This window comes from Magnolia sinica, chromosome 11, assembly GCF_029962835.1.
Source record: "Magnolia sinica isolate HGM2019 chromosome 11, MsV1, whole genome shotgun sequence".
NCBI classification, from domain to species: Eukaryota; Viridiplantae; Streptophyta; class Magnoliopsida; order Magnoliales; family Magnoliaceae; genus Magnolia; species Magnolia sinica.
In genome coordinates this window covers 82,303,188-82,320,055 of record NC_080583.1, presented here as the reverse complement: position 1 = coordinate 82,320,055, position 16,868 = coordinate 82,303,188, and the positions used below count along the sequence as shown (strand labels likewise).

Genomic DNA, 16,868 nt, shown 5'->3' with positions numbered 1-16,868 from the left:
CATCAAGTCCACTGTGTTGGCGGGCAGCAAGAGGGGACTTTCTCTAGTGCCAACTTGTAGCTTTCTGAGATATACTAACCGCTCCAACTCATATAAGCTGTAAGATTCCAGCCCCGAATATTCTGTTGGTTCATCTCCTATAATGAAAAAGAATTTCTTCAACTTATGCCACTGGCCAGATTAGACATAGTGTAAGAAGGTCACAAGATTAGGAAATGAGAGTTTAAGATGAACCAACCGATTTAAAATTTCTATCTCATCTAATATAAATGTCAAAATCAATTCGTTTAGATTCAATGCCATAAAGTGTTCAAAACGGAGAAGCTTAGATACTACTCCTGTATCAATCCTTTCCAAATTTTCCATTTCCGATAAATAAAGGAATCTTAGGTTTGATAATCTTTCCATCCCCTGCAGAAGTTGCTTGATGGCTGTAAAAGAAAGGTCCAATAGCCTCAACTCATTTAGCTTTGCCAGTAAAGGAACAGTAGATAATTTGTAACAATATTATAACACTAATGCAAGGAGGTTCACCAGATCAGAAAGTGAATCAGGCATGCACTCAATGCTAGCATCAGATAGATCAAGAACTCTGAGACCACACATATGTTGAAACAATGATAAAGTGATATGACCTTTAAGAGGATTATCTTCTAAAAACAAGATAGTGAGTTTACGACAGTTGGGCGTTGCTACGAGGTTTTCGATTCTGTTACTCATCAATGAAACCCTCTCGACATCTCCCACCCATTCCTCATCTTTTAGAGGCTCTTCCATTCTAGTCCCAGCCTAACTGTGAACTGAGGGTTATGCTTAGTTTTACCGATAGCCATGTCCCTAAGTCATGCATCTTTATATAATTAACACCATATACATCATCAATGAAACTTTCTATCATGCAAGCACATGTGAGCCCGTTCACTATCGAATGCCTCTTGTCAATTTGGGCTTGGATATCCTCCACTTTATCTATTAACCCCTCACAAATCCAATATTTAATCATCTCTTATACAGGGATCATGTAATCTTCTGAATACAATGAGCAGTACAAGAAACAAGCACGACTCTTCTCGTTACTCAAGCCATCGTAACTGAACTGTAGCCGCCTAAAGACTTCGTCATGGATGCCTTTGATTTCACTCGCTGAGCTTCTCAATTAATTCAATGCATCACTCCATTCATGAACATCATCATTATCTCTAAGAGCCCCACCAACCATGATGATCGCCAGTGGTAGACCTCCACATTCTTCAGCCATAAGCTTTGCGATAGTTTGTACATTTGAAGCCAGCACCACGTTACTACCAAGATGGTCTTTAAATAAATCTCATGCTTCCTGTTTGGAAAGTTCTTCTACTTTAATGTTTTTATCTGTCTTCATTTCACGACAAACATTCAATGATCGAGATGTCAATGCTATCTTGCAACCATTTTCTTCACTAGGTTCAAGAATTCTAACTTGTTTTAGTGAAAATGACTTACACATATCATTTAAGATGAGCAAAAACTGCTGCCTGTTAATGCTTCATGTAATGCTGCTGCTCTGCTTACTTCATTGTCGTTCTCTTTAAATTCCAGTTCAACTTTATTTGCAATATCAGTTTGTAGCCTCTTCAAGTTAAGATCTTCAGACACAGTCACCCAGATAATACTTTGAAAAAGCTTCCTTGAGACGATTGTTAATGTTCATCATGATGGTTGTCTTTCCTACCCTGCTCATCCCATATACGCCTATCATTCCTATCTTTGCATCCATTATCTAATTAAATTCTTCTCTGAAATTATTTGTGTCAATGTTTTAACTCGTGAAGATGGTGCGAGTAAAGTATGTGCGGTCGGTGGTAGCTAATTAGGGTGGTACTTGCTTCTTTGACTGTTGCAATAGTTGTTTCTTCTTTTTAGATGCTTCTTTTTCATGACGATTATCATCGTCATCATTATCTTCTTCTTCTTCTTCATCACTGTCATCGCAGTCATTGTCGTCGTTGTCATTATAATCATATCCTTCCACTTCTTTAAAAAGGGGTGGAGGAGAGGTTTAGTGACAGGTTCATCGCATTCCAATGTATCCTACCACTTTCCCGTTCTCCTAATCTCTCCTTGAAAAGCCATAGATGAGGTGCCAACAGAGAAATTGATCTTCTTCAGCTTAGGACAACCTTCTATTTTAATGAACACCATAGAACTGCATACACAAGTCTCTTGTTGCAAATATTCTTCAATTCATATGCATCTAAAAGATAGAGATTCTTTAACGTAGGTAATGTGATGTCATATGCTGCACTTATCTCTTCCTATTCCTCCTCTGACACCAACTCTTTCATTCAACTGCATTCTTCGATGCAAATTTTTTCAAGGTTTTGGAGATCTTCAACCATGGGGCAGTCAGAGATGATTATGGAATTCAAGCTTTGAAAGGTGATGGGTGTGGCGACTCCTCGACAAACAGTTGGTAGATCTGGTAGATTCTCAATAAATAAATACTCTAAGGGTGTGAGGAAAGAAGCCCCATCTTCGTCTGATAAAACAGACTTTATGCTGCGGCACTCGGTAATGAAGTAAAACTTTAATCCCTCCACATTCTGTAAGGAGAGAAGCGAGAGTCGGGAGAAATTTGTGCATTCATAAATCATTAAGTCCACTATGTTGGCAGGCAGCAAGAGGGGACTTTCTCTAGTGCCAACTTGCAGCTCTCTGAGATATACTAACCACTCCAACTCAGATTAGCAGGAAAATTCCATCCCCGAATACTCGGTTGGTTCATCTCCTATAATGAAAAAGAATTTTTTCAACTTATGTCACTGGCTAGATTGGACATAGTGTGAGAAGGTCACAAGATTAGGAAATGAGAGTCTAAGATGAACCAACCGAGTTAGAATTTCCATATCCTCTAATACAAATGCCAGAATCAATTCGTTTAGATGCAATGCCAGAAAGTGTTCAAGACGGAGAAGCTTAGATATTACTCCTTCATCAATCCTTTCCAAATTTTTCATTTCTAATAAATAAAAGAATAAGTTTGCTAATCTTTCCATCTCCTGCAGAAGTTGTTTGATGGATGTAAAAAAAAGGTCCAACAGCCTCAGCTCATTCAGCTTTGCTAGTGAAATAACAGTAGATAATTTGTGACAATATTGTAACATTAATGCACGTAGGTTCACCAAATCAGAAAGTGAATCAGACAGGCACTCAATGCTAGCATTAGATAAATCAAGAACTCTGAGACCACATATATGCTGAAACAATGATAGAGTGATATAACCTTTAAGAGGATTACCTTGTAAAAACAAGGTAGTGAGTTTACAACAGTTGGGCGTTGCTACGAGGTTATCGATTATGTTACTCATCAATGAAACCCTCTTGACATCTCTCACCCATTACTCATCTTTCAGAGCCTCTTCCATTCCAGTCCTAACCTTGACTATGAACCGAGGGTTATGCTTGGTTATGCCGATAGGCATGTCCCTAAGTCATGCATCTTCATATAATTAACGCCATATACATCATCAATGAAACTTTCTATCATGCAAGCACGTGTGAGCCCGTTCACTATCGAATGTCCGTTGTCAATTTGGGCTTGGATATCCCCCACTTCATCTATTAACCCCTCACAAATCCAATATTCAATCACCTCTTTTACAGGGATATCGTAATCTTCTGGATACAATGAGCAGTACAAGAAATAAGCACGACTCTTCTCATTACTCAAGCAATCGTAATTGAACTGCAGCCGCCTAAAGACTTCATCCTGGATGCCTTCGATTTCACTCGCTAAGCTTCTCAATTGATTCAATGTATTAGTCCATTCATGAAGATCATCAATATCTCTAAGAGCCCCACCAATCGTGATGAGCGCTAGTGGTAGACCTCTATTTCTTCAGCCACAAGCTTTACGATAGTTTGTACATTTGAAGACAACACCACGTTGCTACTAAGATGGTCTTTAAATAAATCTCAAACTTCCTCTTTGGAAAGTTCTTCTACTTTAATGCTTTTATCTATCTTCATTCCACTGCAAATATCCAATGACCGAGATGTTAATGCTATCTTGCAACCATTTTCTTCAGTAGGCTTAGGAATTCCAACTTGTTTTAGTGAAAATGACTTCCACGTATCATCTAGGATGAGCAAAAACTTCTGCCTGTTCATTAATGCTTCATGTAACGCTACTGCTTTGCTTACTTCATTGTCGTCCTCTTTGAAGTGTAGTTCAACTTTCTTTACAATATCAGTTTGTAGCCTTGTCAAGTTAAGATCTTCAGACACAGTCACCCAGATAATACTTTGAAAAATCTTGGCATCCTTGAGAAGATTATTAATGTTCATCATGATGGTCGTTTTTCCTACCTCGCCCATCCCATATGCGCTTACTATTCCTATCTTTGCATTCATTATCCAATCCAAATTCTTATCTGAAATTATTTGGGTCGATGTTTTAGCTCGTAAAGATTGTACGAGTAAAGTATGTGCGGTTGGCAGTAGCTGATTAGGGTGGTACCTGCTTTTTCTAATCGTTGCAATAGTTGTTTCTTCTTTTCAGATGCTTCTTTTTCATGACGATCATCATCGTCATCATTATCTTCTTCTTCTTCTTCATCACTGTCGTTGCTATCATTGTCATCGTTGTCATTACAATTATATCCTTTCACTTCTTTGAAAAGGGGGTGGAGGAGTGGTTTAGTGGCAGGATCATCCCATTCCAATGTATCCCACCACTTTCCTGTTCCCCTAATCTCTTCTTGAAAAGTCATAGATGAGGTGCCAACAGAGAAAGGCATCTTCTTCAGCTTAGGACAACCTTCTATTATAATGAACACTATAAAACTACACATGCAAGTCTATTGTTGCAAATATTATTCAATTTATATACATCTAAAAGATAGAGATTCTTTAACATAAGTAATGTGATGTCTTATGCTGCACTTATATCTTCCTCTTTCTCTTTTGACACCAACTCTTTTATCCCATTGCATTCTTCGATGTAAATTTTTTCAAGGTTTTAGAGGTTCTTCAACCACCCTACTGAAAATAGATTCTTCAACTTGGGGCAGTCAGAGATGATTATGGAATTCAAGCTTTGAAAGGAGTCGGGTGTGGCAACTCCTTGACAAACAGTTTCCAGATCTGGTAGATTCTCAATAAATAAATGCTCTAAAGGTGGGAGGAAAGAGGCATCATCTTCGCTTGATAAAACAGACTTCATGCTGCGGCACTCGGAATGAAACAAAACTTCAATCCCTCCACATTCTGTAAGGAGAGAAGCGAGAGTCGGGAGAAATTTGTGCATTCGGAAATCATCAAGTCCACTGTGTTGGCAGGCAGCAAGAGGGGACTTTCTCTAGTGCCAACTTGTAGCTCTCTGAGATATACTAACTGCTCCAACTCATATAAGCAGTAAGATTCCAGCCCCAAATACTCGGTTGGTTCATCTCCTATAATGAAAAAGAATTTCTTCAACTTATGCCACTGGCCAGATTGGACATAGTGTGAGAAGGTCACAAGATTAGGAAATGAGAGTCTAAGATGAACCAACCGAGTTAGAATTTTCATCTCATCTAATACAAATGCCAGAATCAATTCGTTTATATTCAATGGCATAAAGTGTTCAAGACGGAGAAGCTTAGATATTACTCCTGCATCAATCCTTTCCAAATTTTTCATTTTCGATAAATAAAGGAATCTTAGGTTTGCTAATCTTTTCATCCCCTGCGGAAGTTGCTTGATGGCTGTAAAAGAAAGGTCCAACAGCCTCAGCTCATTCAGCTTTGCTAGTGAAGGAACAGTAGATAATTTGTGACAATATTGTAACACCAATGCATGGAGGTTCACCAAATCAGAAAGTGAATCAGGCAGGCACTCAATGCTAGCATCAGATAGATCAAGAACTCTGAGACCACACATATGCTGAAACAATAATAGAGTGATATGACCTTTAAGAGGATTACCTTGTAAAAATAAGGTAGTGAGTTTACGGCAGTTGGGCGTTGCTACGAGGTTATCGATTCTGTTACTCATCAATGAAACTCTCTCGACATCTCCCACCCATTCCTCATCTTTCAGAGGCTCTTCCATTCTAGTCCCAGCCTGGGCTATGAACCGAGGGTTATGCTTGGTTATGCCGATAGCTATGTCCTTAAGTCATGCATCTTTATATAATTAACGCCATATACATCATCAATGAAACTTTCTATCATGCAAGCACGTGTGAGCCCGTTCACTAACGAATATCTGTTGTCAATTTGGGCTTGGATATCCCCCACTTCATCTATTAACCCCTCACAAATTCAATATTTCATCACCTCTTATACAAGAATCATATAATCTTCTGGATACAATGAGCAGTACAAGAAACAAGCACGACTCTTCTCGTTACTCAAGTTTTCGTAACTGAACTGTAGCTGCCTAAAGACTTCACCATGAATGCCTTCAATTTCACTCGCTGAGCTTCTCAATTGATTCAATGCATTACTCCATTCATGAACATTATCAATATCTCTAAGAGCCCCACCAGCCATGATGAGCGCCAGTGGTAGACCTTCACATTCTTCAACTACAAGCTTTATGATAGTTTGTACATTTTAAGCTAGCACCATGCTTCTACCAAGATGGTCTTTAAATAAATCTCATGCTTCCTCTTTGGAAAGTTCTTCTACTTTAATGTTTTTATCTGTCTTCATTCCACAGCAAACATCCAATGACCGAGATGTCAATGCTATCTTGCAACCATTTTCTTCACTAGGTTCAGGAATTTCAATTTTTTTTTAGTGAAAATGACTTTCTCTAGTGCCAACTTGTAACTCTCTGAGATATACTAGCCGCTCTAACTTATATAACCAGTAAGATTCCAGCCCCGAATACTCACTTGGTTCATCGCCTATGATGAAAAAGAATTTCTTCAACTTATGCCACTTCCTAGATTGGACATAGTGTGAGAAGGTTACAAGATTAGGAAGGGAGAGTCTGAGATGAACCAACCGAGTTTAATTTCCATCTCATCTAATACGATTCCCAGAATCAATTCGTTTAGATTCAATGCCATAAAGTGTTTAACATGGAGAAGCTTAGATATTACTCATGCATCAATCTTTTCTAAAATTTTCATTTTTGATAAATAAAAGAATCTTAGGTTTGCTAATTTTTCCATCCCCAACCGAAGTTCCTTGATGGTTATAAAAGAAAGGTCCAACAGCCTCAGCTCATTCAGCTTTGCTAGTGAAGGAACAATAGATAATTTGTGACAATATTGTAACACCAATGCACGGAGGTTCACCAAATCAGAAAGTGAATCAGGCAGGCACTCAATGCTAGCATCAGATAGATCAAGAACTTTGAGACCATACATATGCTAAAACAATGATAGAGTGATATGACCTTTAAGAGGATTTTCCTGTAAAAACAAGGTACTGAGTTTACGGCAGTTGGGCATTGCTACGAGATAAACGATTCTACATCTCCCACCCATTCCTCATCTTTCAGAGGCTCTACCATTCCAGTGTCAGCATTGACTATGAACCAAGAGTTATGCCGAGAGTCATATTCCTAAGTTATGCATCTTTATATAATTAACGCCATATACATCATCAATGAAACTTTCTATCATGCAAGCACGTGTGAGCCCGTTCACTATCGAATGTCCGTTGTCAATTTGGGCTTGGATATCCCCCACTTCATCTATTAACCCCTCACAAATTCAATATTTAATCACCTCTTCTACAGGGATCTTGTAATCTTCTGGATACAATGAGCAGTACAAGAAACAAGCACGACTCTTCTCGTTACTCAAGCGATCGTAACTGAACTGTAGCCGCCTAAAGACTTCGTCCTAGATGCCTTCGATTTCACTCGCTGAGCTTCTCAATTGATTCAATGCATTACTCCATTCATGAACATCATCAATATCTCTAAGAGCCCCACCAACCGTGATGAGCGCCAGTGGTAGACCTCCACATTCTTCAGCCACAAGCTTTGCGATAGTTTGTACATTTGAAGCCAGCACCACGTTGCTACCAAGATGGTCTTTAAATAAATCTCATGCTTCCTCTTTGGAAAGTTCTTCTACTTTAATGTTTTTATCTGTCTTCATTCCATGGCAAACATCCAATGACCGAGATGTCAATGCTATCTTGTAACCATTTTCTTCACTAGGTTCAGGAATTCCAACTTGTTTTAGTGAAAATGACTTCCACATATCATCTAGGATGAGCAAAAACTTCTGCCTGTTCATTAATGCTTCATGTAACGCTGCTGCTCTGCTTACTTCATTGTCGTCCTCTTTGAAGTCTAGTTCAACTTTCTTTGCATTATCAGTTTGTAGCCTCTTCAAGTTAAGATCTTCAGACACAGTCACCCAGATAATACTTTGAAAAAGCTTGGCATCCTTGAGACGATTGTTAATGTTTATCATAATGGTCGTCTTTCCTACCCCGCCCATCCTATATACGCCTACCATTCCTATCTTTGCATCCATTATCCAATCCAAATTCTTCTCTAAAATTATTTGGGTCGATGTTTTAGCTCGTAAAGATGGTGCGAGTACAGTATGTGCGGTCGGCGGTAGCTAATTAGGGTGGTATCTGCTTCTTTTACTGTTACAATAGTTGTTTCTTCTTTTCAGATGCTTCTTTTTCATGACGATCATCATCATCATCATTATTTTCTTCTTCTTCTTCATCACTGTCATTGTCGTCGTTGTCATTATAATCATATCCTTCCACTTCTTTGAAAAGGGGGTGGAGGAGAGGTTTAGTGGCAGGATCATCCCATTCCAATGTATCCCACCACTTTCCTGTTCCCCTAATCTCTCCTTGAAAAGCCATAGATGAGGTACCAATAGAGAAAGGGATCTTCTTCAGCTTAGGACAACCTTCTATTTTAATGAACATCATAAAACTACAGACAAGTCTCTTGCTGCAAATATTCTTCAATTCATATACATCTAAAAGATAGAGATTCTTTAACATAGGTAATGTGATGTCATATGCTGCACTTATCTCTTCCTCTTCCTCCTCTGACACCAACTCTTTCATCCCACTGCATTCTTTTATGCAAATTTTTTCAAGGTTTTGGAGGTTCTTCAACCACCCTACTGAAAATAGATTCTTCAACTTGGGGCAGTCAGAGATGATTATGGAATTCAAGCTTTGAAAGGTGCCGGGTGTGGCAACTCCCCGATAAACAGTTTGCAGATCTGGTAGATTCTCAAGAAATAAATGCTCTAAGGGTGTGAGGAAAGAGGCATCATCTTCGTTTGATAAAACAGACTTCATGCTGCGGCACTCGGTAATGAAGCAAAACTTCAATCCCTCCACATTCTGTAAGGAGAGAAGCGAGAGTCGGGAGAAATTTGTGCATTCGGAAATCATTAAGTCCACTGTGTTGGCAGGCAGCAAGAGGGGACTTTCTCTAGTGCCAACTTGCAGCTCTCTGATATATACTAACCGATCTAACTCATATAAGCAGTAAGATTCCAGCCCCTAATACTTTGTTGGTTCATCTCTTATAATGAAAAAGAGTTTCTTCAAATTATGCTACTAGCCAGATTGGACATAGTTTGAGAAGGTCACAAGATTAGGAAATGAGAGTCTAAGATGAACCAACCGAGTTAGAATTTTCATTTCATCTAATACGAATGTCAGAATCAATTTGTTTAGATTCAATGCCATAAAGTGTTCAAGACGGAGAAGCTTAGATATTACTCCTATATCAATCATTTTCAAAATTTCCATTTTCGATAAATAAAGGAATCTTAGGTTTGTTCATCTTTTCATCCCTTGCAGAAGTTGCTTGAAGTCTGTAAAAGAAAGGTCCAACAGTCTTAGCTCATTCAGCTTTGCTAGTAAAGGAACAGTAGATAATCTATGACAATATTGTAACACCAATGCACGGAGGTTCACCAAATCAGAAAGTGAATCAGGCAGACACTCAATGCTAGCATCAGATAGACCAAGAACTTTGAGACCACACATATGCTGAAACAATGAAAGAGTGATATGACCTTTAAGAGGATTATCTTATAAAAATAAGGTAGTGAGTTTACGGCAGTTGGGTGTTGCTACGAGGTTATCGATTCTGTTACTCATCAATAAAACCTTTTCGATATCTCCCACCCATTCCTCATCATTCAGAGGCTCTTCCATTCCAGTTCCAACCTTGACTATGAATCGAGGGTTATGCTTGGTTATGCTGATAGCCATCTCCCTAAGTCATGCATCTTTATATAATTAACGCTATATACATCATTAACAAAACTTTCTATCATGCAAGCACGTGTGAGCCCGTTCACTATCGAATGTCCGTTGTCAATTTGAATTTGAATATCCCCCACTTCATCTATTAACTCCTCACAAATTCAATATTTAATCACCTCTTCTACAAGGATCTTATAATCTTTTGGATACAATGAGCAGTACAAGAAACAAGCATGACTCTTCTCATTACTCAAGCCATCATAACTAAACTGTAGCTGCCTAAAGACTTCGTCTCGGATGCCTTCGATTTCACTCACTGAGCTTCTCAATTGATTCAATGCATTACTCCATTCATGAACATCATCAATATCTCTAAGAGCCCCACCAACCGTGATGAGCGCCAGTGGTAGACCTCCACATTCTTCAGCCACAAGCTTTGCGATAGTTTGTACATTTTAAGCTAGCACCACGTTGCTACCAAGATGGTCTTTAAATAAATCTCATGCTTCTTCTTTGAAAAGTTCTTCTAATTTAATGTTTTTATTTGTCTTCATTCCCTGACAAACATCCAATGACACAGATGTCAATGCTATCTTGCAACCATTTTCTTCACTAGGTTCAAGAATTCCAACTTGTTTTAGTGAAAATGACTTCCACATATCATCTAGGATGAGCAAAAACTTCTGCCTATTCATTAATGCTTCATGTAACACTGCTGCTCTGCTTACTTCATTGTCGTCCTCTTCGAAGTCCAGTTCAACTTTCTTTGCAATATCAGTTTGTAGCCTCTTCAAGTTAAGATCTTCAGACATAGTCACCCAGATAATACTTTAAAAAAGCTTGGCATCCTTGAGACGATTGTTAATGTTCATCATGATGGTCATCTTTCCTACCCCGCCCATCCCATATACGCCTACCATTCCTATCTTTGCATCCATTATCCAATCCAAATTCTTCTCTGAAATTATTTGGGCCGATGTTTTAGCTCGTAAAGATGGTGCGAGTAATGTATGTGCGGTCGACGATAGCTGATTAGGGTGGTACCTGCTTCTTTTACTGTTGTAATAGTTGTTTCTTCTTTTCAGATGCTTCTTTTTCATGACGATCATCATCGTCATCATTATCTTCTTCTTCTTCTTCATCACTGTCATCGGTGTCATTTTCGTCGTTGTCATTATAATCATATCCTTCCACTTCTTTGAAAAGGGGGTGGAGGAGAGGTTTAGTGGCAGGATCATCCCATTCCAATGTATCCCACCACTTTCCTATTTCCCTAATCTCTCCTTGAAAAGCCATAGATGAGGTGCCAACAGAGAAAGGGATCTTCTTCAGCTTAGGACAACCTTCTATTTTAATGAACACCATAAAACTGCACACAAGTCTCTTGCTGCAAATATTCTTCAATTCATATACATCTAAAAGATAGAGATTCTTTAACATAGGTAATGTGATGTCATATGCTGCACTTATCTCTTCCTCTTCCTCCTCGGACACCAACTCTTTCATTCCACTACATTCTTCGATGCAAATTTTTTCAAGGTTTTGGAGATCTTCAACCACCCTACTGAAAAATAGATTCTTTAACTTGGGGCAATCAGAGATGATTATAAAATTCAAGCTTTGAAAGGTGCTGGGTGTGGCAACTCCCCGACAAACCGTTGGCAGATTTGGTAGATTCTCAATAAATAAATACTCTAAGGGTGTGAGGAAAGAGGTCTCATCTTCGTCTGATAAAACAGACTTCATGCTACCACACTCGGTAATGAAGCAAAACTTCAATCCCTCCACATTCTGTAAGGAGGGTAGCGAGAGTCAGGAGAAGTTTGTACATTCAGAAATCATCAAGTCCACTGTGTTGGCAGGCAGCAAGAGGGGACTTTCTCTAGTGCCAACTTACAGCTCTCTGAGATATACTAACCGCTCCAACTCATATTGTCACGCCCCAAACTCGGAAACCGGGCTCACAAAATTCCCGATCGCCGAATCTGGCGCCGACAGCCTCCGTAGAACCCCATTCTCGGCTCCCAGCGCCCATTCGCCAGGTTCCGATCCTGGGATGCTACAAGGAGGATTTTCAACATCAGTTTGATTCGTAATAAGCATAACCAAAGGCATAACCCACAAACAACAACCAAAAACTCCATCACATTTTCACTATAATCAAAAACTTTACAAGTACAATGAGCATAAGGGAAATACAATGAATATAGACCAAAACTCCAAAAGAAGATCAGCCACGCGTCCAAGCCTCAGCGCTGCTGCGATCCAACGTCACCTGCACGCAACGGTCGTGCATAAGCTTTATGAAAGCTTAGAGGGTAGGTGAAAGTGTATGCTTCAAGGTGTAATTGCTATAGATCGTAGTAATGCGAACATGCCGATGAATGCTAAGAATCCCATTAGCCGTATCAAGGCCATGCGATGCAAAGAATGATGTCGGCCATACCAAGGCCATGCAATGCGAAATGCATGAGTCAAGCATACTAATCCTCATCTAATTCCATATATCAATACGGCTCAACTCTGGAATATTACCGGGGTCTATAGTACACTCCAAGCATTGCCACCCCATCGCGCGGCAACTCAATGGTGAGCATCGGAAAAGACCTCACTATCCGCCCGCCAATATCGGCCCGTCGTCAATAGCGACCCATTCCTCGAGCCGGATCGACTCACGCTAGCATCGCCCCTACTCATCGTAAGGCCGCACTCTTCCAACCGACCACGACATTACCTTGGAAAGCACAACCGTCTGGTTATAACGGCACTCGGCGCTCATGCATCCACTCGGCCTCGTTTGAGCAACCTCCTGGTACCATCAAGGGTTTAGGGACTTTCACCTGTGGATATCTATCGCACCCCATGTAGAACTAAAATATTTTCGGTCTCTAATTCTGCCAACCACGATACGCCTATGGAGGCTACTGCCTGATGTCGCTAGGCGATAGAACCATATCACACTAATGTAACATGCATGATATCACACTATCGTCAATACATAAATCGAGCGTATCGTGCGCTCATGTAGTGGCAAGCACCGTACGGAGCTCCGTTCAAATCAATGTCCGCAAGGCTATGCTATGATCGCCATTTCATCATATCAAGCATACGTATGATGAATATGATCATGAATCATGGAATTAAATACTCTTATATGGGGTGGATGATCGTTCGGATAATCGAATGAGCTAGACTGAGCCGACATTAGCACATATGGACTCTATACAATCGGTGACTCCAAGGGCAAAGTCATAATGCGAGACATGTTAACCGACACTAAACACTTACAATGTGGACGCAAACCAACATTGCTCCCAAGGCACGATCGCCAAAAAAATATCATTTCATAATGTTATTTTGGGATCACACATTGCAATGGACCTAGTACATCCATTGGGCCCTTAAAGACAATACATCAAATGAGCCAAGTCATATGGGCCTCATATTCATTAAGTGGGCCACACCAATGGGCCTTATGTACATTGCAATGGGCTATAACCCGGGGGGCTTTAGAACGTATCAAATAGGCCTAAGCTTATGGGCCTTACACGTGTCAAATGGGCCTCGACAGATGGGCTCCGTATGTACATCAAATGGGTCTCCTCACCTGGGCGGTATCTGGAGCAAGTGGGCCTCACCACTGGGGCCCCATGTGCACATCATATGGGCCTCAACACCGTACCCCTTGTCAGATGGGCCTCAATGCCTAATGGAAACTGACAAGTACTGAGGTGGGCTTCCCACCATCAATAAATTATATATAATATAATATATCACACACACACACATCACACATATATATAATATATAAAACATATAATATTATATTTAATATAACATTATATATATATATATAACATCATGTATAAAAATCGAAATCATAACATTATATATATATATGACATACAATATTATATGCAATATAATATTATATCTATTATTATTACACACAGACACACACTGCACACACACACGCGCACACTCACGCACACAGTGGGCTCCACCGTCATGCCACAATGGATGGAGGTAACACATACATCATGTGGGCTCCATGTGGGGCCCACCAAAATGCTCTATGCCATCCGACCCGTTGACAAGGCCGAATGGGCCTAAATGAAGGGTGAAAACAAATTTCACCCACCAAAACTTCTGTGGACTCCAAATGGGTTTCAAAGGTAGAGGTTCAATCCCAATGTTTATCATGATGTGGGCCACCTGAGTCTTGGATCAGGCTGATTTTGGGGTGGGCCCACGTCGGATAGGGCCCACCATATGAACGGTTTAGATAAGCATATAATACATCAAGGTGGGGACGCCAGCAGTGTCGTGGGAACGGCGTCCGCCGACAGCTATAGGTTGCTATTGTGCTGTAGAAAAAGAGTTAAGTGTTCAATTTTTTATTTTTATTTTTATTTTTATCTTTTATTGAGGATTTTACTAGTGGGGTCCATATCCAGGCCATCCACTCCATCCAATGGCCTTCCATGGCCCTAGACAAGTTAAATGAGCCCAATATTGGACCTGTTTCGGCGGATAAAAATAATAGGGAAGGTTTTAATGGTAAAGACCACCATTTGCTACGGTATGGCCCGCTGGGACCTCGAGTTGACACCATATTTCGGTTCAAACGCTCTAAAAGGTGAGTTGGGAAGGGAATCGGATGGTATGGATTTAATACATACATCAAGGTGGGGCCTACATGAGTGGACAACCCCATTGGCAAGCTGTTTTTCCCAAAACGTCCAGCGTCCCTGGACGCTGGACCCTTGTAAATATATTAGGGGTGGGCCCTGCTTAGGTGGGCCACCTCATGGAAAATGGTGTGGGTACTACACACAAAGTGGGCCCCACTTGTAGGTGATTTGGATGGAATACATACCCTATGGTGGGGTCCATTCAAGTGGGCCACACAACCTCATCATCATCCAACATAAATAAAATAAAGATGAATATCAAACAATACATATTATAAAGCGGAGAGTAATAGAGAGCTGAGACCGTCGTGATGGAGGACCCGCATCTATGGGCCCTCCTCGCACTAAATGCATATCATCAAGTGGGTCCCATTACACATGTGCCCCTATAAGAATTAGATCCAACGGTGGAGATCCCATTCTCCACTAAATTAAATGGTAGATGACCCTAAGCATGTAAAGAAATAAACATCCTGATGGGGTCCATGGAGAATGGGCCCATCATGGAATGATCATGATGATCCAATGGGCGCCATTGCCACATCTTAGGGTCCAAAGTGAGATCCAAACCATTGATCGGTTGGCACTCACTTGGCCCAAGCTTAAAAGCAAGTGCAAAATACATATCCTATCCAAACCCCACCACTTGATCTTCTTGCTCCCTTGGCTTCCTTAGCTCCTTGGCTCTCTTTGATGGAGGTAAGATGAAAAATGGATGGTTGAGATGAGAGATAAGGGGTAGGAAGTGGGCCACAAAGCTTGGGAGGAATGGGAGAGTCTCATACGTATGGATTTGGTGAGCGAGAAAAAAAAAGGGAATGAAAAAATAAAGGAGAGAGGGAGAGATCAGAGAGAGCGGAAGAGAGATTAGGTACGTAATAATGACTTGTAAGAGAGGGTGGCTAGCATTAAATGCTTGTAAGAAGGGATAGGGGTAGGTAGGGTGGCTATAGCTAGGGTAGGGTGGCTATAGCTAGGGTAGGGTGGCTCTAGGGTAAGGTGATGTCATCGTTCTCATAATTTCCTAGAGATTAGTGCCACATGGAATAGGTGGGCCCCGCAATACGCGGTCCACGGCCATTATAATGCATAGTCCCCAACTTATGATCTAAGTGTCAGATCGAAAGACACGCGCGTTGGAACCGCGGCGACGAGCGGTCGCTATGATACCACTTTCAGATCAAGCCGTCATCGGTGCGCGGACCTAGGATCGTGTGCAAACACCGGATATGGTACGAAGGTTGACTGCCGCGGAAGCCAACGGAACAGGAAGGATTAGGACACGGGTCTCACTCTCTCCAAATAAAAATTTCGTCTCGAAATTTAAGCAATCAACACAAGAAAAATATAAATCATAATAGAAGAGGAGCAAGGCATCGCCATATAAATATCGAGACAACATACAACATGCAATCAATCATCAAAGAGATGAAGATAGGCTCTCGAATCTCGGCCTCACGCTCCCAAGATAGCTCATATATGCTGTGGTGACCCCATTGAACCTTCACCAACGGATGACCTTGGTCCGGACTGCTCCTTCCGATCAAGGATACGGACCTGCTCAATATAGGAAGCGTCCTCACGAACTTCTAACGGCAATCGATAACAGGAACGATGTCCGACCCACACTTCCTCAACATGGAGACATGAAAACGTTGTGGACGCCAGGACAACCGAGATGGCAAGGCAAGCCGATAGCCACGGCGCCAACGCGCCGAGGGATCTCAAAAGGTCCTATGAATCTCGGGCAAGCTTGCCTTTCGCTCCAAATCGAACTACGCTTCATGGGCGAGACCTTCGAGATACACATGGTCCCCTACATCATAACTCTAAGGGACGACGCCGACGATCAGAAACTCTTCGGCTCGAGCCGTGCGCATCCTCGCGATGATATCAATAGCCTTCGATGTCTCGCACAAGCTCGGGACCTAATGAGACGACGCTCTCCAACCTCGGTCCAACAACTGAAGATCTGCTGGTCTGCCAC

At 41.0% G+C, this 16,868-nt stretch overlaps 2 protein-coding genes across 2 annotated transcripts; both read right to left on the bottom strand.

Moving 5' to 3' along the window:
- Positions 1 to 3,954: 3,954 nt before the first annotated feature.
- Positions 3,955 to 4,778, bottom strand: LOC131218213 (disease resistance protein RPS5-like). The gene is made up of 2 exons (XM_058212893.1): positions 4,499 to 4,778; positions 3,955 to 4,412 (listed from the first exon to the last, which is right to left on the bottom strand). The coding sequence occupies exons 1-2, from the start codon at positions 4,776 to 4,778 to the stop codon at positions 3,955 to 3,957; spliced, it is 738 nt and encodes a 245-aa protein (XP_058068876.1).
- A 3,251-nt stretch (positions 4,779 to 8,029) lies between these two features.
- Positions 8,030 to 8,467, bottom strand: LOC131218212 (probable disease resistance protein At5g43730). The gene has a single exon (XM_058212892.1). It carries the CDS (start codon positions 8,465 to 8,467, stop codon positions 8,030 to 8,032), a length of 438 nt encoding a protein of 145 aa, XP_058068875.1.
- Between the last annotated feature and the right edge of the window lie 8,401 nt (positions 8,468 to 16,868).